The following is a 24622-nucleotide window of genomic DNA, read 5'->3' as shown; positions in this document are numbered from 1 at the left end:
ATGGGGCCAGCCCCAGAGGTGTGGCTGTGTTCCCACCGTTTGGTCAGTTTCTTCTTCAGGTTGGTTTTGAAGTCGTGCCACCTGCAATCAAAGTTTACATATTACTACATGTCACTCCTGATGTTTGCTGTAGCAGCCATTGCAATCTGCAACAGATTACAACATGTGCTTCATTACACATAACTTACATTATATTAAACTATAAAAACAACCCTTAGAAGATACATTCACACTCACCCTACAATAACTATCGACTAAGTGACATGGCAATCATGTCTGTTGCTCCTAGCAACGTGACCGACCATTTACCAACTCCATCTACCATCTAATTAAAACATAACTGGTCTTGTTCTGCTCAAATGTAACACACATGAACTTGTCTCTTCTTTACGTGCTCCGCCTCACGAACTTGTGGAGCTACCGCATTAATCTCCACAGTTATGTCCTCCCAAATCTTCCATCTCCTTGTGTGTGTCAACCTGTCCTGTGGACACTCTATCCAATCCCGTGCACGGGGTACCAGTATGGCAAGCTCCTGCGGTTCGAATGCCATGTTTCTGCAGCTTGGTTCCTCTGTTGGCCTCTTTCGACCACGCCCACGGCCACCTGTCGCTGTACTTGTAGTGCTGGCCAGGCTACTCTGTTGGGAAGCCACCTGCTGTGTTCCCAATGATTCTGCTGAGGCAGAAGATGGCCCAGCTGTAGATTGGCCTGATGTTGCTGGGCCAGCTGCCTGCTCTTCTCCCACTGGCTGGTCTGTGGTGAGGGGCACATAGGAGGTGCTGGAGTCCAGGCGAGCAATGAGTTCCTGGTACTCTTGGTCTCCCTCAGATTGAGATCCAACCATGTTTGCAACAACATTTTGGTTTTCTAGCACACCTTTATATACTATTTCTGTCATTGGCGTACATCAGCCACACCCTGCGTTCTTTGCGGCAGCGTTCCGTATGGCAGCGTACACCGTGCAGCGCTTAGGCCACGCACATACCAGCAGACAAACAAAAGTACAAAACCAGGCATACTTTCAAAGTCTGATTTTGTACTTATTGGCAGATTTGAACACCAATAAACACCTACAACTGTGGCCAGACATGAAATCTATATGTGAATGTTCATTTGTACTGTGCACTTGTTTGGTATGTACAACAAATGACACTAACCCATTCCATATGTTAATCCAGTCCACAACTCAGGCAATAGTAATTAGTGCTTGCATCCAAATCACATGTGATAGGTCTCTCAATACTGCCTTGATGCTAGGTACATTTGAATCCACATCTCTAGTGTGGGCCGGTATAAGGTAAGTGTTTACATGGCACCATGGCCTAATATTGGGGAAAGGTCTTGCACTATTTGCTATGTTTCAGGTGTATAGCTTTCACACTAATAAAGCTGTCTATTTTAGTACCTTGTAGAGTTATGTGTAACTGGATAGTGTTGCACACTATTTCACCTGTTGTTTTCAGCCATGTTTGGTGAGTATAATGGTTTCCCAACTTCTTTCACCCTGTCTGTTTTGTAGATACTAAGTAATGCCAAGGTCAGCTCAGCGATGCAAAGCTACAGCAAGTGTTGTTTTGCGATGCGATGTTTTAGCCGTCTGTTGTGGCGCATACACGCTGTTAATGTAAAAATGAACAATAAAGTTAATACCAAATATCACGGTGAACAACCAATTACAGGACATGATTGCTTGTATTGCGCCATTGTTAAGATGGCGGCCTATGGGAGAGCAGCCCCATTTTCGCCTGCGAAGCTCAGGGCACTGGTCTCCGTTATGGAGACTAGGCTGGGGCGTGCGGGCCCATTCATCAGCAATAGGCAGAAGCGCAGTGCCTATGCTGCGGCCTGCCGCCGAATCTACGCCCGCACCCAGGTGCGGAGGACCCTCGCTCAGCTGGAGCGGCGATGGTCAGTCCTGAGGCGTCGACAGCCAGATTTGCTCCAGCAAATCAGGGCCAGCATTGCGCGATGTGAGTGTTTACACATTAAATGGGCATTTGTACGTTATTGCTTACATGAACTTTTTTAAGCCAATAAGGTAAACTGGCTGATCATGAGTGAAACATGGCATACACTATATGTGTGCTACTTCCTGTTTGACATCCTGTAATGTGGATATAATATGTAATTGTCTAGGAGTATTGTTTGTGATGCATACAATGGACCAAATGTCACATCATAACTGCCATGTTAAAGGCTGTGGTTGATAAAAGCCAGTAAGGAGCTGATTGGCTGGACATTTATCTCTACTTATCACCTTTGCATTTATTGCTTGTTAAGGCTTAATACATCTGCCCCAATGACCCCCTAATTGGCACTAATGTTTTTTTTCTCCAACACAGCACGGGATCGAGCACGACAGGCCCGGGAGGAGGCAGAGGCGGCCCAGGCCCAGGAGGAGGTGACAGAGGAGATGGCCGAGGAGGTGGTGCTGGAGGAAGGGGTGTCGGAGGAAGGGGAGGAAGTGGAGGAGGAGGTGGTGGCAGTGGAGGAGGAGGTGGTGGCAGTGGAGGAGGCCAGGGAAGAAGAGGAGGAGGTGGAGCTAGAGGATGATGAGGAGGCCTGTGAGGTGGTGCAGGCGCCCGAAAGTGGTATGTATACATAAAGAATCATTATTCCTTTTCTCATCTACTATTTGCTATGTAGCACTGGTGATTCAATTGTGTATAAAATACTATAAAGTCATAAAACAAACTGGGTACCAACAGACACACTTAGGGGTTAGATAGGGTGGCCAAACCATCCCTTTCATCCTGGACACATGTTAATTACACAGGTTGTGGGGATGGCTTTCAGGTCGATTTTAAGTGCCACTGAACCTGTGTAGTTAATCTGTATCCTGGAAGAAAGGGATGACGTGCTCATCTAAGGGTTACATGTCCCTGCTGCAAGCGTACAATCTGTAGCCTCATATAGGTGAATAGAGTTTACAATTGATTGATATTTCTAAACTACAGTAGATTAAGTATGGCATAAATGGAGTATGGACAGGCGTGGCTTAGAATGGAGTCACAAGTGGTCAGTGCCCCTAGGCCCTCCTCTAGCTAACCACCACCTGTGGTTTGCATGTATTTTTGCCAACATAATTTTTGGTTGATTTTGTCTTAATAATGATTTTGTGCATGGGAGTGGGTTAGTGCTGCAGCTTCACCTACCTGGCATTATGACAATGATTTATGGAGCAGACCATCAGCAGGCAAGCCATGCTTGATTGCACAAATGTACTGTGCATTCCTGAGAGTTGACTAAGTCCCATGCTGCGTTGCATCAGAGAACAGACACTGAGCGCTTTTTGATGAGTTGTTATTGGTGGAGCTCATGACATGCTTCTCAGAGCTTAGTCATGGGTGGGTTTGGATTCAGAAGAAACACTATGACTGTGAGGTGTTCTACAGAGTAAAGGGTAGAGGGACAAAAACAGCCTTTCCATTTAGTATGTAAAATGTATTCATGAATATCATTACTAATTTTACCCCCTTTAACATGCCCACAGATGAGCCTACCCAAGCAGATGAGGGTGTACGTGGGGCCCTCCTGCGTCTCAGGGCACACCTGGTCCTGGCCGATCTGCAGGACCTGACAGACCTGCTACTGTGAAGTGTTTTTTTTTTTTGTTTTGTTTTTTAATTTTGTACATAAAATAAATAGTTGTTAACAGTTAGAAGTTGTCTGTGTGTTGTTTTTTTTTTACATTAAACAGTATATGTGTAAATTGTTTAGAATATTTTTAATTAGCAAAAGGTACATACTGTATATAGATGTATGTTATTGTAGTGTGCAGATCCTTGCAATACACAAATGTACTATAATTGTAGAGCAATTAACATTATCCAAACAACAAAATACACACACACACACACACACACACACACTGTGTTTATAACTGTGAAGTTTCCTTAAGTATGTGTTAGTAATAATTAGCACATTGTACAATATTGCATTTGACGTGCAATTATGATATAATATGCATACATAAAAACTAGATAAACGTAACAATGAATAAATAGAACTTCACATGATGTAAGGGTTAATGTCTGTAATGTATGTAGTAGTAATGTGTTTAAGTATGTATTAGGATTTAATTGATTCCAATAGCAAACAAACACTTTTTAATGAGGTTGCCTAATTGCATAAGTGGGTCATGTGACCGATTTAGGAGTTCAGATAAGAGTGGTGATTTTTTGCGTACGGCCAGGTTCCCGTCCGTTCCGATGCGGTAAGACCGTGCATACGCTGTAAGACCGTGCAGAATATGTGTGTGTCCACCGCACACGCAAGGTTTGGATGTCGTCCGTAAACACGCCCTGTTCTTCTAGTGTGAGTCCGTCCGTAAGCGGAGGTCCGGTGGGCGTTTCTTCGGACGATGTCCGCATAGCGTGGCGTGCGGACCGCTCCGAAAGATTTCGGAAATGTACGCACCAACCAGAATAACCTCCTTAGTTAAAGTCGCTCACTAGCAAAAATCGTTCCGTGTGTACACCCCTTTACACAGATATAGTCCCTTTGTATCTGCGGTCACTGTTTCACTAGGAAATGATAAAAGAGACTGCCATACACAGATATAGTCCCTGAGTGCTTGTATCTGCAGTCACTGTGAGGAGCGCTGCTACACTAGGTAATGATACAGAAACTGCCATACACAGATATAGTTTCTGAATGCTTGTATCTGCAGTCACTGTGAGGAGCTCTGCTACACTAGGAAATGATACAGAGACTGCCATACACAGATATAGGGGCCCATTTATCAAACCATATTTGCGGCTAAATCCCCGAAAACAGGTGTTTTAAGTATTAATATATATATATATATATATATATATATATATATATAAGTATCCCCTAAATGTATCAAAAGGGGACCGCAGCAGGAATCTGCGATCCCCCTGCAGCGCAGCCGGCCGCATCCCCCATAGGTTTCTATTGGGGATGCGAAGCTGCCCGATGTATCAACATCGGGCAGCCCAGCATTGCACCCCTGGGCTATCGCCATTCTGGGATTGCAATAGCCCATTGTAGCCTATGGCTGCGGGATCGCACTGCCCGAGCAGGGCAGTGCGGTCACAGGGGTCGGCGGGGGTCAGCGCATAACCGCTCATGCGCAGACCCTCTGGCTTCCGGGTCAGGGCTTCGCAGGGACGGCTTCTTTCAAAACCCTGTCCCTGCGCCTTTCCAATCATACATCCAGGCGGTGTACTTCAACACCGCAATACGATGCCACTGCGCCGGCATCGCACTATGTTGATAAATGCGCCCCATAGTCCCTGAGTGCTTGTATCTGCAGTCACTGTGAGGAGCGCTGCTACACTAGGTATTGATACAGAGACTATCATACACAGATTTAGTCCCTGAGTGCTTGTATCTGCAGTCACTGTGAGGAGCGCTGCTACACTAGGTATTGATACAGAGACTGCCATTCCAATTGCAATGGAATATGATGCGCTATATAAGAAACTATAAATAAATACGCCGATATAGGGGATGATTCTAGTTGACTTGATAATCTGAGAATAATAATAATAATAATGATATTTCTCCTTCATGCCATAGGGGACACTGAAGAGTCTCTACGCTGGGTTGTTGCTGTGCATGTGAGGAGTCGGCACTTTAAGAAACATTGCAAGCAGCAGCTCCTTCACCTATGCCCCCAGACTCACTTTAAAAAAAAAAGGGAATATACATGACCGAGTAAAAACACTGATCGATGGCTGGGTGCAGAATTGCCATAGATGGCGTCTTCACCGATGGCCATCCCTGGCAGCAGCAGCTAATCATTCTATCACTTGTAGTCACAGCACTGTACTCCGTCTCCAGAGGTAGTACATCTCAGCTGCCACAGGTGGCAGCACTGAGATCAGGAAAATGAATTGTAATGGAAAACAAAACTGAAACGGATCACCTTTTTGGGATCGGTGGCTCACTCGTTCTTGAATGGAATCCGTTCAAAAGATCCGTTTAGTTCGCGAACGACCCATCTCTAATTCCGGGGCTTCGGGCAGTTTCCTTTCCACGTTTTTGTGCTCAACATTCGCTCCTCACCAACTCCTTACAACAACCACTGTACTTAACCGCAGTCGACAGCAGCCGAATTCCCGAGGCTCTAGTGACATGCCGGATGGGCCCTCTTCTGCTTCGTTGGTATCTTGCATTAAGAATTGATTGACTTTTTAGTTATTCCCAAATCTTCCCATGAATTGGTACTAGGAATACCATGGCTGTCTAAGCATAATCCTCACGTCTACTGGAACACCATGGAGATCGAAGCCTGGGGTGCACACTGTGTTTTTTTTTCTTCCTGTCTTTCTCAAGTAACTCCTCTTCGACAAACGCTCTCAGTCAAGGCAGATCACTCCTTTATCCTCTCAATACGCTGCTTACAGCAATGTCTTTAGTAAAGGAGGAGCCGATGCTCTTCCACCTCATCGCCCATGAGACTGTCCCATTTAACTAATTCCCAGTAAGACGCCTCCTCGAGGCCGTATCTATCAGTTGTCCATTCCCGAGACAGAGGCGATATCTAACTACATCCAGGAGAACTTAGAGAAAGGCTTCATCCGTTCTTCCACTTCACCTGCTAGCGCTGTTTTTTTCTTTGTGAAAAAGAAAGATGGATCCTTGAGGCCTTGTATAGATTATCAGGGCAGAATGATGATACTATTAAAATCCGATATCCTTTGTCGCTAATCACTGAACTGTTTGACAAGATCAAAGGAGCGGTTATATTTACCAAAATGGATCTGCGAGGCGCCTATAATCTAATCCGCATTAGACGCGGACATGAATGGAAGACTGCTTTCAACACCTGGGATGGGCACTACGAGTATTTAGTAATGCCATTCGGGATATGTAATGCTCCTGCAGTTTTCCAGCAATTCATCAACGATATCTTCTGAGACATGATGTACCATTCCATCGTTGTATACTTAGATGATATTTTCATCTTTTCTCCAGATCTAGCTACCCATCGACAGACAGTGAGGGAGGTATTTAGTCAACTACGTAAAAACCGCCTCTTTTGCAAATTAGAGAAGTGCGTCTTCGAGGTTCCTTCTGTCCCTTTCCTTGGTCATATTCTGTCTCCGACGGGCCTAGAGATGGATCCAGCCAAAGTCAAGGCTATTCAAGACTGGACAGCACCAGCCACCCTCAATGGAATACAGAGATTCTTGGGATTTTTGAATTATTACCGCCGATTCATTCACAACTATTCGTCCATAGCGGCTCATTCGTAAGTGAGCCGATCCGTCCAACTGGTCTCCCGAGGCGACCTCCACTTTCCTGCAATTGAAACGAGCCTTCATGTCGGCCCCCATTCTTCTTCAACCAGACAGGAATAAACCCTACTTTCTGGAGGTCATTGCTTCTTCCGAGGGCGAGGGGGCAATTATTTTACAACGAGGCAAGGGCAACAAATTACAACCATGTGCCTATTTCTCCAAGAAATTCCTCCCCGCAGAAAAAAACTACCCAATCGGAGAACAGGAGAAACTGAGAACTGTTGGCTATCAAACTTGCCTTCGAGGAATGGCGGTATTTGCTAGAAAGGGCTCGACATAAAATCACCATTTATTCAGACCATAAAAATCTTTCTTTCATGCATAATGTGCAATGCCTTACCTCTCGTCAAGCTAGATGGACAACATTCTTTGAACGTTTCTACTTACAAATTCTTTATCGGCTTTGTCCGCAGAATAGTAAGGCGTATGCGCTCTCACGATCTTTTGATTCCATCACCGGTGAGAACTGTCAACCACAAACCATCTTGAATCCTTTAGTATTTGCCCACACAGCATCCCATCCTCTGCCCCCTTCAGGGAACACTTTCGTTCCAAACGAGTTACGGGGGGAAAATCCTGAAATGGGCTCATGCCTCACGTTTTGCCGGACTTCCAGGAGTACAAAAGACATTAACTTTCTTTCAACTATCTTATCGGTGGCCAACCATGGCCTCCGACGTCAAAAGCTTTACCTCTTCCTGCGTCCCATGTGCACAACACAAGACCTCCCGCATGTCGCCCACTGGTACTCTTCGTCCCCTTCCAATACCAACTCGACCATGGACACACCTATCGATGGACTTCATTACAGATCTACCAGCCTCTAAAGGTAACACCGTAATTTGGGTAGTCATCGATAGGTTTTCCAAGATGGCCCACTTCCCTCTCAAAGGCCTTCCGCTTTGGTAGAACTTTTATCTCTACCATCTTCGAGTTGCATGGTCTCTCATCTGAAATTGTATCTGATCGAGGGGTCCAATTCACAGCCAGGTTCTGGAAGTCCTTATGTTCTGCAATGCAAATCAAACTTCAATTCTCCTCCGCTTACCATCCGCAAACTAATGGCCAAACAGAGCGGGCCAATCAGGATCTGGAGGCCTTCTTACAACTCTTCATTTCATCTTCACAACACTGGACTTACTTCCTTGGGCCGAATTTGTGCACAACAACTACCATTCTTCTTCTGGCAGTACTCCATTCCTTGTTGTCTATGGAAGACATCCTCGCTCTCCAGAATTTTCAAGCCTTCCTGTACCAAATGTCCCTGCGGTAACTTCTTCGTTGCGCCATTTCTCTAAAATATGGGCCAACGTACAGAACTCCCTACAGAAGTCAGCAGTCCGATACAAGAGATTCGCAGATCATAAACGGAGAGCAGTTCCTAGTCTGAAGGTTGGAGATCAAGTTTGGCTATCTACACATCCTCTACATCTACGATTGCCATCTATGAAATTAGCTCTTCGGTATTTTGGTCCCTATCCAATTGTTCAGGTCATTAACCCAGTAGCTTATAAACTAAAACTTCCACCATCCATGAAAATATCAAATTAATTTCACATTTCTCTTCTGAAGCCTCTAAAATTAAGTCCGTTCCAGCAGAAAACTCCAAGGACTCCTGCCGTTCATACAGAGAAGGATACCGAATTTGAGGTAAAAAGAATCCTCGATTGCCGCCATCGTCATTCTCGCTTGAAGTATCTGGTAGAATGGACTGGATTTGGTCCTGAGGAGAACTCATGGGTGGATGCTTCTGACCTCCATGCTCCAACCCTCATCAAGCAATTCTTTTGCAGGAATATCCAAAAAAGCCCCAAGGTGCCCGAGGGTCACCCCGAAAGGGGGGGTACTGTCAGGAGAGACCGTAGCGGGTGCTGTGCTGTTAGCACGGGCGGCTGTCTGTTAGCGGTAGGGGGGCTGTGGGAAGCTCTGTGAGAACCTCAGGTCCCGGCGGCAACAGTGACTGCGTGAGGCTGCCGCCGCCATCTTGGTTGTGGACAAAATCGCTCATTGGGCCAGCCAGTGCAGTTCCTGCCCTGCTGGGCTGGTCGGCCAATGGTAGCTGCTCCCTAGGGATTTAGGGAGGCTGCCTGGTGCAGACCAGCGTCAGTGCAGAGAGTCTTCCTAGCTAGTCACAGCTGAGACTCCAGGCTTACTACGGCTCATTCCTGTCTCCTCCTGTTGGTAGTCCTTGCCGGCCTGGGATAGCCTATTCGTGCTCATTGCCTTTCCAGTCTGTTTTTGTCTGCGAGCCGATTCAGCCTGCCCACCTGCTGGGTGTCACCGCAGTACCCTGTGATCCCTCCCTACCACCTGGCTGTGGGCCAATCCACTTCCTGCTTCACTCCCATCAAATCTCTCCAGCTTCATCATACCAGCCACAGTTACACTATTGGGGCGCTTCATTTCATTCACCACCAGCATCTTTTACCATAAATCCATTCATCTATCAGCAAGTACTTTCCTTCTCAGCCTGACGCATTCACCATTCTTCCACGGATCTCCAGAGACTTTTCCCTTAAATTGGCGGAAGCGATATCCTGAGTTGCGTTAACGACTTTTTATTTATTCTTGCTCAAAGAAGTATTTGAGTACAATTGGTTCCTTTAAGAGACGTTATCTTATTGTGTACCTTTATGAAACCGTCTATAATTAAACCAACCCGATTTAACCCAACCTCTACAAGTCCGAGAGTGGTTCCTGATCACCACACAAACCCTCCCAGTCCTCCACTTGTGACACAGAATTGCGAACCTTTTGGCATTCTAGCTGGTAATTTGTTGAGGCAATCTGAAGAAGGTTCACCCCACGCTGCCTGAAGCTCCTCCCATCAGTTGGATTGGTGTAATGGGCACTTCTTGCATATGATATGGTCAAGCTGCTCCCACAACAGCTCAATGGGGATGAGATCTGGTGACTGCTCTGGCCACTCCATTACAGACACAATACCAGCTGCCTGCTTCTTCCCTAAACAGTTCTTGCATCATTTGGAGGTGTGTGTCATTGTCCTGTTGGAGGAGGAAATTGGCTCCAATCAGGCGCTGTCCACAGGGTAAAGCATTGCAAAATAGAGTGATAGCCTTCCTTATTCCAAATCCCTTTTACCTTGTACAAATCTGCCACTTTCCCTGCACCAAAGCAGCCGCAGACCATCCATGCTGACAGACAGCGTCAGGATCTTCCAGCATCTTTTCACTTGTTCTGCGTCTCACAAATGATCTTCTGTGTGATCCAAACACCCCAAACTTAGATTTGTCTGTCCATAACACTATTCCAATCTTCCTCTGTCCAATGTCCGTTGCTTTGCCCATGTTAATATTTTCCTTTTATTGGCCAGTCTCAGATATGGCTTTTTCTTTGCTACTGCCTAGAAAGCCTCCCGGAGTCACCTCTTCACTGTAGATGTTAACACTGGCATTTTGAGGGTACCATGTAATGAAGCTGACAATTGAGGACCTGAGCGGCATCTATTTATCAAACTAGAGACTCTCATGTACTTGTCTTCTTGCTCCCACTTCTCTTTCTACTCTGGTTACAGCCTGTTTGTGCTGTTCTCTGAAGGGAGTAATCCACACCATTCTAGGAAATGTTCAGTATCTTGCCCATTTCTCTCAGGTAATGAGCTTAATTTCGCAGAACACGAATAAAGTATCACATGAAAGTTCTATTTTTATGGCCATTTTGAGAGTATAATCGAACCCACAAATGTGATGCACCAGATACTCAACTAGCTCAAAGGAAGGACAGTTTTATAGCTTCTCTAATAAGCAAACCCATTTTCAGCTGTGCTAACATAATTGCACAAGGATTTTCTAATCATCCATTAATCTTCTAACACGAATAGCAAACACAATGTACCATTAGAATACTGGAGGGATGGTTGCTGGAAATGGGCCTCTATGCACCTATACAGATATTCATTTAGATACCAGATGTTTGCAGCTAGTCATTTACCACAGTAACAATTTGGTGATTAATTTAATGATTTCATGTTCTCTTCATTTAAAAAAAATACAGAGCTTTTCTTTCAGAATAAGGAAACCTCTAAGTGATCCCAAACTTTTGAATGCCTGTGTGTGTGTGTATCTATGTACATGTGTATTTATGTATGTATGGTACTTGTTTAGTTTTACGGTGGCAGCGTCTGTGTCCCCTTGCGGTGCTCGCTTCGCTCGCCCACGCTTCGGGCTCGGTGGCTCACCACGCTATCTAAAATCAACTCCATGCCAACGTGGATAGTGGGGGTATGAACCAATTCACGTTGGCATGGACTTTATTTTAGATAGTTTTCTGAGCGCCGAACCCGGAAGTAGCGGCCGGCCATGCTGCCGCCGTGAAACTAAACAAGTACCGTGTGTATGTGTGTGTGTATGTATATATATATTTGTAGAAGAAATCGCACAACGCTTCACCATAGACAGATGTAATGACGTGCCAGGTCAAGCAATCAATATATCCAGAAATCCCGAATAGAAGGGAGACTAGCACCAGTCCAATTAAATGCTTAAATTCTTGTCATGTTTATTCTTAAAAATCCAACCTCATGCCAAGGTAATATAGTGACACCCAACAGGCTATACGTTACATGACATTTGCAATCATCGTCGTCCTCGAGAGAGAGAGATATATATATATATATATATATATATATATATATATATATATATATATATATATATATATATATATATATATATATATATATAAGAGAGAGAGAATCATTATATATTCACTATAAAGCACTGTGTAATATGTAGGCACAATAATAACTACGCTAATTAGATTGTAAGCCTTGCAGGTGAGTGTACTACTACATGGCGTCCGTCTGTGTGTTGCGGCCCCTCGCTATGCCCCAGCTACATCGCCCTCTGACTCCGGTCACGGCGCAGCCTCCCCGGCCTCGCACACTTGCAACATTTTGACAATTTGTAGTTGATATTCTTGTATTACCCTTTTAAGACCCTAATAATAGGTTTTTCTTCAGCGCTGTATTAAAACATTAAAGGCCATAAATTCCACAGTCACCTGTATTCATTTATAACTAATTTATTATGGAACATATCATAAAGCGGTTCTGACATCCAGACCTCTTCTTGCTCATAAATCTGTTTCCACGTGTTTACATAACTTACACTGAAGTTCAGGAAAGGACCTCCAGTGCCGGGAGGAGGGGGGATTAACCCCTCGCCTCCAGCCCAGGTACCAGATCTGCGCCTTGTATGGCACACACGCAGGTCCTCGCCACAGTATGGACGACAGTGCTAATTCCAATAACCGCCACATATTACGGTGTAATGCCATCGCTGCGGAATACGTCTGCGCTAACCCATACATAAATATGGAGGTTTACTTGTCGTGTTGTTCTCTCTGTTATCAGCTGAAGAGGGTCATGGTATATTATTTGTTTGCAGATGTCCTTAGTCACTGTATAATGCTACAAGTGTGTTCTGTAGTCCTCCTGTAATGGGTGTCACTTTATTTATTATATAGTGGTTTATACATCTGCCAGTAGTGAAATAGGGAATGGTATTGGGGAGGGGGGTTGTTACTGGGGGGGGGGGGGGGGGGAGGGGAGGGGAGGGGTGGGGGATGCTGGGAACCTCACCTGCCAAAAATATTCTGTTTTCATTTATCTCTCTCAGAGGTTACGTGAATGTGTCGGAGTTTATGACTGTAATATAGAGTAGGGGCTGCCACATTGCTTGTTATATTAGGGGGAGCATATGGCTGCCAGTAACTACACTGCCATCTAGAGGTGGGACTGATATGTACAGTCATTAGGTAACGGTGGTGAGCGGATGCTAGGTAAAGTCATCCCAGCGCACCATCTGGGACGTCTGTGATTGTCTGGACCAGGTCAGCGGGTGTCGATCACAGATAGTAAGGAGGAGGAGTACACTGGGTGGTAAGGAAAAGAAGAGAACCTGAGGGTCGTATTTTGCTGGATGGGGTTACATTCGCTAACGCTCACCTGTCTGCCATGTTTTCAGGGTGCTGCAGAGGGAAGAAGAGCTACTGTCACTTCAGGAGAATCTTAGCGCTGTCCAAGAAATAAACCACCGCTTACAGGCCACCATTGCTGCTGTACAAGCCGAGGCTGAGGAGAGCGGGAGACGGAACGCACAGTAAGTATACGGTATTCTCCCTTCCTTGTGCCTCGCACATCTGGTGATATCAGCTCGATATTTGCTCATCTCATGTATAAATTACACATTATTATTATTATTTCTACATATACTATATAATTGCACCAGTGGTTCCCAAGGCTCCCTACTGCGGCGTGTTCCCAAGGCTCCCTACTGCGGCGTGCTCTAAGGCTCCCTACTGCGGCGTGCTCTAAGGCTCCCTACTGCGGCGTGCTCTAAGGCTCCCTACTGCGGCGTGCTCTAAGTCACCCTACTGCGGCGTGCTCTAAGGCTCCCTACTGCGGCGTGCTCTAAGTCACCCTACTGCGGCGCGCTCTGAGTCACCCTACTGCGGCGCGCTCTGAGTCACCCTACTGCGGCGCGCTCCCGAGTCACCCTACTGCGGCGCGCTCCCGAGTCACCCTACTGCGGCGCGCTCCCGAGTCACCCTACTGCGGCGCGCTCCCGAGTCACCCTACTGCGGCGCGCTCCCGAGTCACCCTACTGCGGCGCGCTCCCGAGTCACCCTACTGCGGCGCGCTCCCGAGTCACCCTACTGCGGCGCGCTCCCGAGTCACCCTACTGCGGCGCGCTCCCGAGTCACCCTACTGCGGCGCGCTCCCGAGTCACCCTACTGCGGCGCGCTCCCGAGTCACCCTACTGCGGCGCGCTCCCGAGTCACCCTACTGCGGCGCGCTCCCGAGTCACCCTACTGGCAGGTCCTCGCCACAGTATGGACGACAGTGCTAATTCCAATAACCGCCACATATTACGGTGTAATGCCATCGCTGCGGAATACGTCTGCGCTAACCCATACATAAATATGGAGGTTTACTTGTCGTGTTGTTCTCTCTGTTATCAGCTGAAGAGGGTCATGGTATATTATTTGTTTGCAGATGTCCTTAGTCACTGTGTAATGCTACAAGTGTGTTCTGTAGTCCTCCTGTAATGGGTGTCACTTTATTTATTATATAGTGGTTTATACATCTGCCAGTAGTGAAATAGGGAATGGTATTGGGGAGGGGGGTTGTTACTGGGGGGGGGGGGGAGGGGAGGGGAGGGGTGGGGGATGCTGGGAACCTCACCTGCCAAAAATATTCTGTTTTCATTTATCTCTCTCAGAGGTTACGTGAATGTGTCGGAGTTTATGACTGTAATATAGAGTAGGGGCTGCCACATTGCTTGTTATATTAGGGGGAGCATATGGCTGCCAGTAACTACACTGCCATCTAGAGGTGGGACTGATATGTACAGTCATTAGGTAACGGTGGTGAGCGGATGCTAGGTAAAGTCATCCCTGTGTTACGGGCATTGCTCCTACTACTACAGACGGTGTGTTACCGGGCATTAACACTACTCCTACAGACGGCGTGTTACTGGGCATTAACACTACTCCTACAGCCGGCGTTTTACGGGGCATTAGTACTCCTACAGCGGCGTGTTACCGGGCATTAGTACTCCTACAGCCGACATGTAACTGGCCATTAGTACTCCTACAGCCGGCGTGTTACCGGGCATTAACACTACTCCTACAGCCGGCGTGTTACCGGGCATTACTACTCCAGCCGGTGTGTTACGGGCATTGCTCCTACTACTACAGACGGTGTGTTACCGGGCATTAACACTTCTCCTACAGACGGCGTGTTACTGGGCATTAACACTACTCCTACAGCCGGCGTTTTACGGGGCATTAGTACTCCTACAGCCGGTGTGTTACCGGGCATTAGTACTCCTATAGCCGGCGTGTTACCGGGCATTAACACTACTACAGCCGGCATGTTACCGGGCATTAACACTACTACTACAGCCGGCGTGTTACCGGGCATTAACACTACTACTGCAGCCGGTGTGTTACCGGGCATTACTACTACTCCTACAGACGGTGTGTTACCGGGCATTACTACTACTCCTACAGACGGTGTGTTACCGGGCATTAACACTACTACTGCAGCCGGTGTGTTACCGGGCATTACTACTACTACTACAGACGGTGTGTTACCGGGCATTACTACTACTCCTACAGACGGTGTGTTACCAGGCATTACTACTACTGCAGCCGGTGTGTTACCGGGCATTACTACTACTACTACAGATGGTGTGTTACCGGGCATTACTATTACTACAGCCGGCGTGTTACCGGGCATTACTACTACTACTACAGACGGTGTGTTACCGGGCATTACTACTACTACTACAGACGGTGTGTTACCGGGCATTACTACTACTACAGCCGGTGTGTTACCGGGCATTACTACTACTCCTACAGATGGCGTGTTACCGGCCATTGACACTACTACTTCAGCCGGCGTGTTACCGGGCATTAACACTACTACTACAACTGGTGTGTTACCGGGCATTAACACTACTACTACAACTGGTGTGTTACCGGGCATTGCTACTACTCCTACAGACGGTGTGTTACCAGGCATTAACACTACTCCTACAGACGGCGTGTTACCGGGCATTGACACTACCACTACAGCCGGCGTGTTACCGGGCATTACTACTGCTACTACAGCTGGTGTGTTACCGGGCATTACTACTACAGCTGGTGTGTTACCGGGCATTACTACTACTACTACAGACGGTGTGTTACCGGGCATTACTACTACTACAGCTGGTGTGTTACCGGGCATTACTACTACAGACGGTGTGTTACCGGGCATTACTACTACTACTACTACTACTACAGCTGGTGTGTTACCGGGCATTACTACTACTACTACTACTACAGCTGGTGTGTTACCGGGCATTACTACTACTGACGGTGTGTTACCGGGCATTACTACTACTACAGCTGGTGTGTTACCGGGCATTACTACTACTACTACAGACGGTGTGTTACCGGGCATTACTACTACTACTACTACAGCTGGTGTGTTACCGGGCATTACTACTACAGCTGGTGTGTTACCGGGCATTAACACTACTACTACAGCCGGCGTGTTACCGGGCATTAACACTACTCCTACAGCCGGCGTGTTACCGGGCATTAGTACTCCTACAGCCGGTGTGTTACCGGGCATTAGTACTTCTATAGCCGGCGTGTTACCGGGCATTAACACTACTACTACAGCCGGCGTGTTCCCGGGGATTAACACTACTACTACAGCCGGCGTGTTACCGGGCATTAACACTACTACTACAGCCGGCGTGTTACCGGGCATTACTACTCCAGCCGGTGTGTTACGGGCATTGCTCCTACTACTACAGACGGTGTGTTACCGGGCATTAACACTACTCCTACAGACGGCGTGTTACTGGGCATTAACACTACTCCTACAGCCGGCGTTTTACGGGGCATTAGTACTCCTACAGCCGGCGTGTTACCGGGCATTAGTACTCCTACAGCCGACATGTAACTGGCCATTAGTACTCCTACAGCCGGCGTGTTACCGGGCATTAACACTACTCCTACAGCCGGCGTGTTACCGGGCATTACTACTCCAGCCGGTGTGTTACGGGCATTGCTCCTACTACTACAGACGGTGTGTTACCGGGCATTAACACTACTCCTACAGACGGCGTGTTACCGGGCATTAACACTAATCCTACAGCCGGCGTTTTACGGGGCATTAGTACTCCTACAGCCGGCGTGTTACCGGGCATTAGTACTCCTACAGCCGGCGTGTTACCAGGCATTAGTACTCCTATAGCCGGCGTGTTACCGGGCATTAACACTACTACTACAGCCGGCATGTTACCGGGCATTAACACTACTACTACAGCCGGCGTGTTACCGGGCATTAACACTACTACTACAGCCGGCGTGTTACCGGGCATTAACACTACTACTGCAGCCGGTGTGTTACCGGGCATTACTACTACTCCTACAGACGGTGTGTTACCGGGCATTACTACTACTCCTACAGACGGTGTGTTACCGGGCATTAACACTACTACTGCAGCCGGTGTGTTACCGGGCATTACTACTACTACTACAGACGGCGTGTTACCGGGCATTACTACTACTACTACAGACGGTGTGTTACCGGGCATTACTACTACTACTACAGACGGTGTGTTACCGGGCATTACTACTACTACAGCCGGTGTGTTACCGGGCATTACTACTACTCCTACAGATGGCGTGTTACCGGCCATTGACACTACTACTTCAGCCGGCGTGTTACCGGGCATTAACACTACTACTACAACTGGTGTGTTACCGGGCATTTCTACTACTCCTACAGACGGTGTTACCGGGCATTAACACTACTCCTACAGACGGCGTGTTACCGGGCATTGACACTACCACTACAGCCGGCGTGTTACCGGGCATTACTACTGCTACTACAGACGGTTTGTTACCGGGCATTACTACTACTACAGCTGGTGTGTTACCGGGCATTACTACTACAGACGGTGTGTTACCGGGCATTACTACTACTACTACTACTACAGCTGGTGTGTTACCGGGCATTACTACTACTACAGCTGGTGTGTTACCGGGCACTACTACTACTACTACAGACGGTGTGTTACCGGGCATTACTACTACTACAGCTGGTGTGTTACCGGGCATTACTACTACTACTACTACAGCTGGTGTGTTACCGGGCATTACTACTACTACTCCTACAGACGGTGTGTTACCGGGCATTACTACTACTACAGCTGGTGTGTTACCGGGCATTACTACTACTACTACAGCTGGTGTGTTACCAGGCATTACTACTACTACTACAGACGGTGTGTTACCGGGCATTACTACTACTACTACAGCTGGCGTGTTACCGGGCATTACTACTACTACAGCTGGTGTGTTACCGGGCATTACTACTACTACAGCTGGTGTGTTACCGGGCATTACTACTACAGCTGGCGTGTTACCGGGCATTACTACTACTACAGCTGGTGTGTTACTGGGCATTACTACTACTACTACTACAGCTGGCGTGTTACCGGGCATTACTACTACTACTACAGACGGTGTGTTACCGGGCATTACTACTACTACAGCTGGCGTGTTATTGGGCATTACTACTACTCCTACAGACGGTGTGTTACCGGGCATTACTACTACTACAGCTGGTGTGTTACCGGGCATTACTACTACTACAGCTGGCGTGTTACCGGGCATTACTACTACTACAGCTGGCGTGTTACCGGGCATTACTACTACTACTACAGCTTGTGTGTTACCGGGCATTACTACTACTACTACAGCTGGTGTGTTACCGGGCATTACTACTACTACTACAGACGGTGTGTTACCGGGCATTACTACTACTACAGCTGGCGTGTTACCGGGCATTACTACTACTACTACTACAGCTGGTGTGTTACCGGGCATTACTACTACTACTACTACTACTACAGCTGGTGTGTTACCGGGCATTACTACTCCTACTACAGCTGGTGTGTTACCGGGCATTACTACTACTACTACAGCCGGCGTGTTACCGGGCATTACTACTACTGCCATACACTTATTTCCAGGTTAATGGAAGGAATCCGTGTTGAGAAGAGGACGCAGGAAGAAGAGCGGCAGACACAGCGACAATATGCGGCTGATCTCTGTACCCAGCTGGGTGCTGCCCGTAGCCAGATACAAGAGATGGAGGTGTTAAATGCAGCGTATAGCGCCCTCCAGAGAGGTATGTGAGACCGACCAGTCACTCTCTCCATGTATGTATATATGACCGCACCGCTATTGTGTTCTTTGTCATTGTTTAGCGTTCCAGACGCCCCTGGTCAGAAAGCAGCGGAACGTGTTATCCGTGGGGAAGGTTCCTGCACCCAGGATAGGACCCTCGGTCAGTCAGACGTCTATATGGCTACATGGCAGTGTGTTGGGAATTGGGGATTTCTAATGAGCCCCTTGTCATGTTTCAGATGTACCTGCAAGCCACGAGACACAGCTACCAGCAGCTGCTCCAGGTCCAGAACAGAGTCATGGATGGTGAGCCATGTAATCCACCGCTGCCCGGGACCCCGAGACCAGAACAGTAATACATTCTGACATTCTGGCCACGTCCTTAGCACGTCAGTGCATTGTGCTAACGGAATATAATGACAGGCTTGCACCTAAGCATTCAGCAGGAAAAGGCAATAAATGTTCCTGTGTGTGTCATTTGTCACATGTACAGACCAAGGGCCACACTTCTGGCAGCAGCGAAGTGGCCTTGAAATGCATAGTCATAGCAATGGCTGCTCATGATGTAACAAGTGAGATGAATGACGACGCTTTATTCCTCCAGATTATGACTGCTTTTTGGAGAATCGACTTCATGCGTCAGAAAGAGAAGAATCACATGGGCAGCAGGATGAAGAGGTGCCACCTCCTCTATTCTCCTCCTGTCTCCATCACACCTGACCTTTATTATTGTCTTCGCCCAACTAACATATAAGTACCTTGTCTTCTGCTGATCTCGCCACCGGGTCCATGGGATCTTACAAAATAACTGCTGCTTGTTCCGCTCCTCCTCCGGGGCCTGTTACCTGTATAACTGCTGCTTGTTCTGCTCCTCCTCCCGGGCCTGTTACCTGTATAACCGCTGCTTGTACCGCTCCTCCTCCTGGGCCTGTTACCTGTATAACCGCTGCTTGTACCGCTCCTCCTCCCGGGCCTGTTACCTGTATAACCGCTGCTTGTACTGCTCCTCCTCCCGGGCCTGTTACCTGTATAACCGCTGCTTGTACCGCTCCTCCTCCTGGGCCTGTTACCTGTATAACTGCTGCTTGTACCGCTCCTCCTCCCGGGCCTGTTACCTGTATAACTGCTGCTTGTTCTGCTCCTCCTCCCGGGCCTGTTACCTATATAACCGCTGCTTGTTCTGCTCCTCCTCCCGGGCCTGTTACCTGTATAACTGCTGCTTGTTCTGCTCCTCCTCCCGGGCCTGTTACCTGTATAACCGCTGCTTGTTCGGCTCCACCTCCCGGGCCTGTTACCTGTATAACCGCTGCTTGTTCGGCTCCACCTCCCGGGCCTGCTACCTGTATAACCGCTGCTTGTTCGGCTCCACCTCCCGGGCCTGTTACCTGTATAACTGCTGCTTGTTCTGCTCCTCCTCCCAGGCCTGTTACCTGTATAACTGCTGCTTGTTCTGCTCCTCCTCCCGGGCCTGTTACCTGTATAACTGCTGCTTGTTCGGCTCCACCTCCCGGGCCTGTTACCTGTATAACCGCTGCTTGTACGGCTCTACCTCCCGGGCCTGTTACCTGTATAACCGCTGCTTGTACCGCTCCTCCCACGCCTGTTACCTGTATAACTGCTGCTTGTTCTGCTCCTCCTCCCGGGCCTGTTACCTGTATAACTGCTGCTTGTACCGCTCCTCCTCCCGGGCCTGTTACCTGTATAACCGCTGCTTGTTCTGCTAATCCTCCTGGGCCTGTTACCTGTATAACCGCTGCTTGTTCTGCTCCTCCTCCCGGGCCTGTTACCTGTATAACCGCTGCTTGTACGGCTCCAGCTCCCGGGCCTGTTACCTGTATAACCGCTGCTTGTACCGCTCCTCCTCCGGGGCCTGTTACCTGTATAACTGCTGCTTGTTCTTCTCCTCCTCCCGGGCCTGTTACCTGTATAACTGCTGCTTGTTCTGCTCCTCCTCCCGGGCCTGTTACCTGTATAACCGCTGCTTGTACGGCTCCACCTCCCGGGCCTGTTACCTGTATAACCGCTGCTTGTTCTGCTCCTCCTCCCGGGCCTGTTACCTGTATAACCGCTGCTTGTACCACTCCACCCCCCGGGCCTGTTACCTGTATAACTGCTCCACCCCGCATGACTAATGGATTGCCTACCCCTTGTATGTTTCTGGTATAATAGTTGCCTATTCCCCCATATACTGGTGGAGGCTACATAATTTATGTACAATGTAGTGACCGGTATGTACTATGCTCCGCAGGCGCAGATGTTCCTTACCAGGCTGACTGAGATCTCTGAAGAGCTTTCACTCTTAAATCAGCAGAGGGAGAGTCTAGAGCAGTGCAATGCGCCATCCACAGAGGTACTGTACTCACTGTCTCATCCTCTCTGGTGCAGACTGTCATTTTGTTCTGCTTGGTTTGTGCTGCCTGATGATGATGGTGCAGTATTTCTATCCTTCTCCTACACATCACTATATACCAGATATCGCAGTTGTTCTTGTATCTCAAAAAGTAGAAATCATTGAAGAAATAGAACAATTGGGGTATGTGGCAATTGTAGAAATACTATTACCACCAGATGGCGCTGCTATGCTCAATTAAATAAATATAGTGAGTCATTTAGGGGGAAAACTGTATGAATCTTTCTTTTAATAAAAAATCTGCACAATAAAACACAATTCATATACAATTTACACAAATAAGACACACAAGACATATGAAACGGCATGAACTGGCTGTGAGGCTTGGCTATAATTGTAAAGGGTATAAGTGAGCAATAATTACCAGTCCTCTCTTGTGGAAACCATCTCCTTTATCCCAGCTCTGTATTAAGTCCCCTTACGGTGGTACAATCCTCTCCCCTGTATGGGAACCAGGCTCCAGGTGTGGGTGTCCGTGATATTTGTAAGGTCCACAGAGATAACCAATTGCAGGTCACTGGTACTAACGGGCTACAGCGCGCTCCAAAGACGCGTTTCTCCGCCTCCTCACACTCGGCGGCTTCCTCACTTGGATCAAAGAAGAATGAAGAAATAATGTATATTTTTATTAAAAAATGGGAATATTTATCTGTTTTTTTTTTTTTTTTTAAATTAATGGAAATGAAAACCCAATTCTGTCCCAGACATGATGGTGCTGCCGGCAGACAAGCATGGGGAGAAATATATATAGAAACATGGCGTATTTACACATTTAAGTAAAGCTACGTGTGTTTGACATGTGTGCCTCCGTTATTGCACCATCAGTGAGTTATGGCAGCTGCGATGTCCCGCCCCTGCTCTGCCACATCCTACCCTCACTCTGCGATGTCCCGCCTCTTCTCTGGCACATCCTACCCCCACTCTGCAATGTCCCGCCCCCGCTCTGGCACATCCTACCCCCACTCTGCGATGTCCCGCCCCCGCTCTGGCACATCCTACCCCCACTCTGCGATGTCCCGCCCCCGCTCTGGCACATCCTACCACCACTCTGCGATGTCCCGCCCCCGCTCTGGCACATCCTACCCCCACTCTGCGATGTCCCGCCCCGGCACATCCTACCCCCACTCTGCGATGTCCCGCCCCTGCTCTGGCACATACTACCCCCACTCTGCGATGTCCCGCCTCTGCTCTGGCACATACTACCCCCACTCTGCGATGTCCCGCCTCTGCTCTGGTACATACTACCCCCACTCTGCGATGTCCCGTCTCTGCTCTGGCACATCCTACCCCCACTCTGCGATGTCCCGTCTCTGCTCTGGCACATCCTACCCCCACTCTGCAATGTCCCGCCCCTGCTCTGGCACATCCTACCCCCTCTCTGCGATGTCCCGCCTCTGCTCTGCCACATACTACCCCCACTCTGCGATTTCCCGCCCACTGCTCTGTCACATCCTACCCCCACTCTGCGATTTCCCGCCCACTGCTCTGTCACATCCTACCCCCACTCTGCGATGTCCCGCCCCTGCTCTGCCACATCCTACCCCCACTCTGCGATTTCCCGACCACTGCTCTGTCACATCCTACCCCCACTCTGCGATGTCCCGCCCACTGCTCTGTCACATCCTACCCTCTCTCTGCGATGTCCCGCCTCTGCTCTGCCACATACTACCCCCACTCTGCGATTTCCCGCCCACTGCTCTGTCACATACTACCCCCACTCTGCGATTTCCCGCCCACTGCTCTGTCACATACTACCCCCACTCTGCGATTTCCCGCCCACTGCTCTGGCACATCCTACCCCCACTCTGCGATGTCCCGCCCTCGCTCTGCCACATCCTACCCCCACTCTGCGATGTCCCGCCCCCCCTCTGGCACATCCTACCCCCACTCTTTTATGTCCCGCCCCTGCTCTGTCATATCCTACCCCCACTCTGCGATGTCCCGCCCCTGCTCTGTCCCTCCATCATAAGTACAGATGTGATCAGGGTGCTCTCTTGTCCTCACCTGTAGTCCATTTCTGTTGACGTGCAGTGCAGACACGTTTACCTACAGCTCTGCATCTGCCCAATAGAATATACATGTTTTGGTGAATCCTTCATATGAGATCTGTCCGCTTTCATCTGATGTCCACTAATTCACCCTCCACCAGACCCCACAAGCAGAGAGCAGAGCTGGGAGTGACCTGAGAAGGGGCTCAGATGTGATTAAGTGATTATTGGGTCTCATATACTGCACTGATATAAGATGCTGTCCTATACTGATGTAATAAAATGCATCTGCCTGGCTTGTGTGCACCCGACAGTGCGTCTGCCTGGCTTGCGTGCACCCGACGGTGCGTCTGCCTGGCTTGCGTGCGCCCGACGGTGCGTCTGCCTGGCTTGTGTGCACCCGACGGTGCGTCTGCCTGGCTTGCGTGCCCCGGACAGCGCGTCTGCCTGGCTTGCGTGCCCCGGACAGCGCGTCTGCCTGGCTTGCGTCTGCCTGGCTTGCGTGCGCCCGACGGTGCAGGAACACTTCTGGCTTTCGTGTAACCTGTGAGAATAGTTTGCAGCCAGGTGATTAATGATGCTACTGACATGTGACTTATCCCAGTTGTAAATCGTAATTATATCAGTAATTACCACTAACGAGACAGAACGGATGACTCCATGAAACACTGTTACCAGCAGCTTTTCAATTAGCCCTGACATACATGTATATATAAGGTCTGTAGCATGGCAGCGGGGTCTTCTAGCCCCCCAGCTGTCACCGGCACCCCCTGGAGGGGCTCAGACATCGGGGTAGCATTTCTATGTAAGGGTCAATACCATCTGCGACCTCACTATCTGCAGCCAGTTTACAGGATATATTGGGGGGGGTCAGTCCTCTCCGGTGCACAGGATGCAGCACCGAGGTGGTTATGGCACTGAGGGGGTTACGGCACCGAGGAGGTTACGGAGTTATTGTATGTCAGGGGACTGGCAGATGTTGGCAGAGAAAGCTTTGTGTCAGTTCTGTAACACATGGGCCGATGACGGGTTTAGCAGCTGGGCCGTTGGTGCCTGTCCTGCCCCCCTGTGTGCGCAGATTACACCTTACAGGGCAGCGCCGCCAGCGAGGCCACGGGGGAATGCGCCGCACGGAGTAAACTGCTGGTTCTAGGCAAGTTCTGACTTGTGCACCATAGGAACGTCCTCACAAGAACAGATTGATGAGAAATCAGTTATTCAAAACA

At 48.6% G+C, this 24622-nt stretch overlaps 1 protein-coding gene across 3 annotated transcripts in view; it reads left to right on the top strand.

The window, feature by feature from the left end:
- LOC146009500 (uncharacterized) overlaps positions 1-24622 on the top strand; it is a 274590-nt gene that overhangs the window by 33516 nt on the left and 216452 nt on the right. For all 3 annotated transcript variants that reach the window (XM_083149935.1, XM_083149936.1, XM_083149933.1), the window contains exons 5-10: positions 13265-13399; positions 18842-18999; positions 19079-19158; positions 19238-19304; positions 19603-19676; positions 21247-21348. In XM_083149935.1, the coding sequence (XP_083006061.1) occupies positions 13265-13399; positions 18842-18999; positions 19079-19158; positions 19238-19304; positions 19603-19676; positions 21247-21348 (616 nt within the window). The remainder of the gene's footprint in view (positions 1-13264; positions 13400-18841; positions 19000-19078; positions 19159-19237; positions 19305-19602; positions 19677-21246; positions 21349-24622) is intronic.

The sequence above is a fragment of the Crinia signifera genome, chromosome 6 (genome assembly GCF_055691185.1).
Source record: "Crinia signifera chromosome 6, ASM5569118v1, whole genome shotgun sequence".
NCBI classification, from domain to species: domain Eukaryota; kingdom Metazoa; phylum Chordata; class Amphibia; order Anura; family Myobatrachidae; genus Crinia; species Crinia signifera.
The sequence above is the reverse complement of the archived record's forward strand: the minus strand, read 5'-3'. Positions and strand labels throughout refer to the sequence as shown.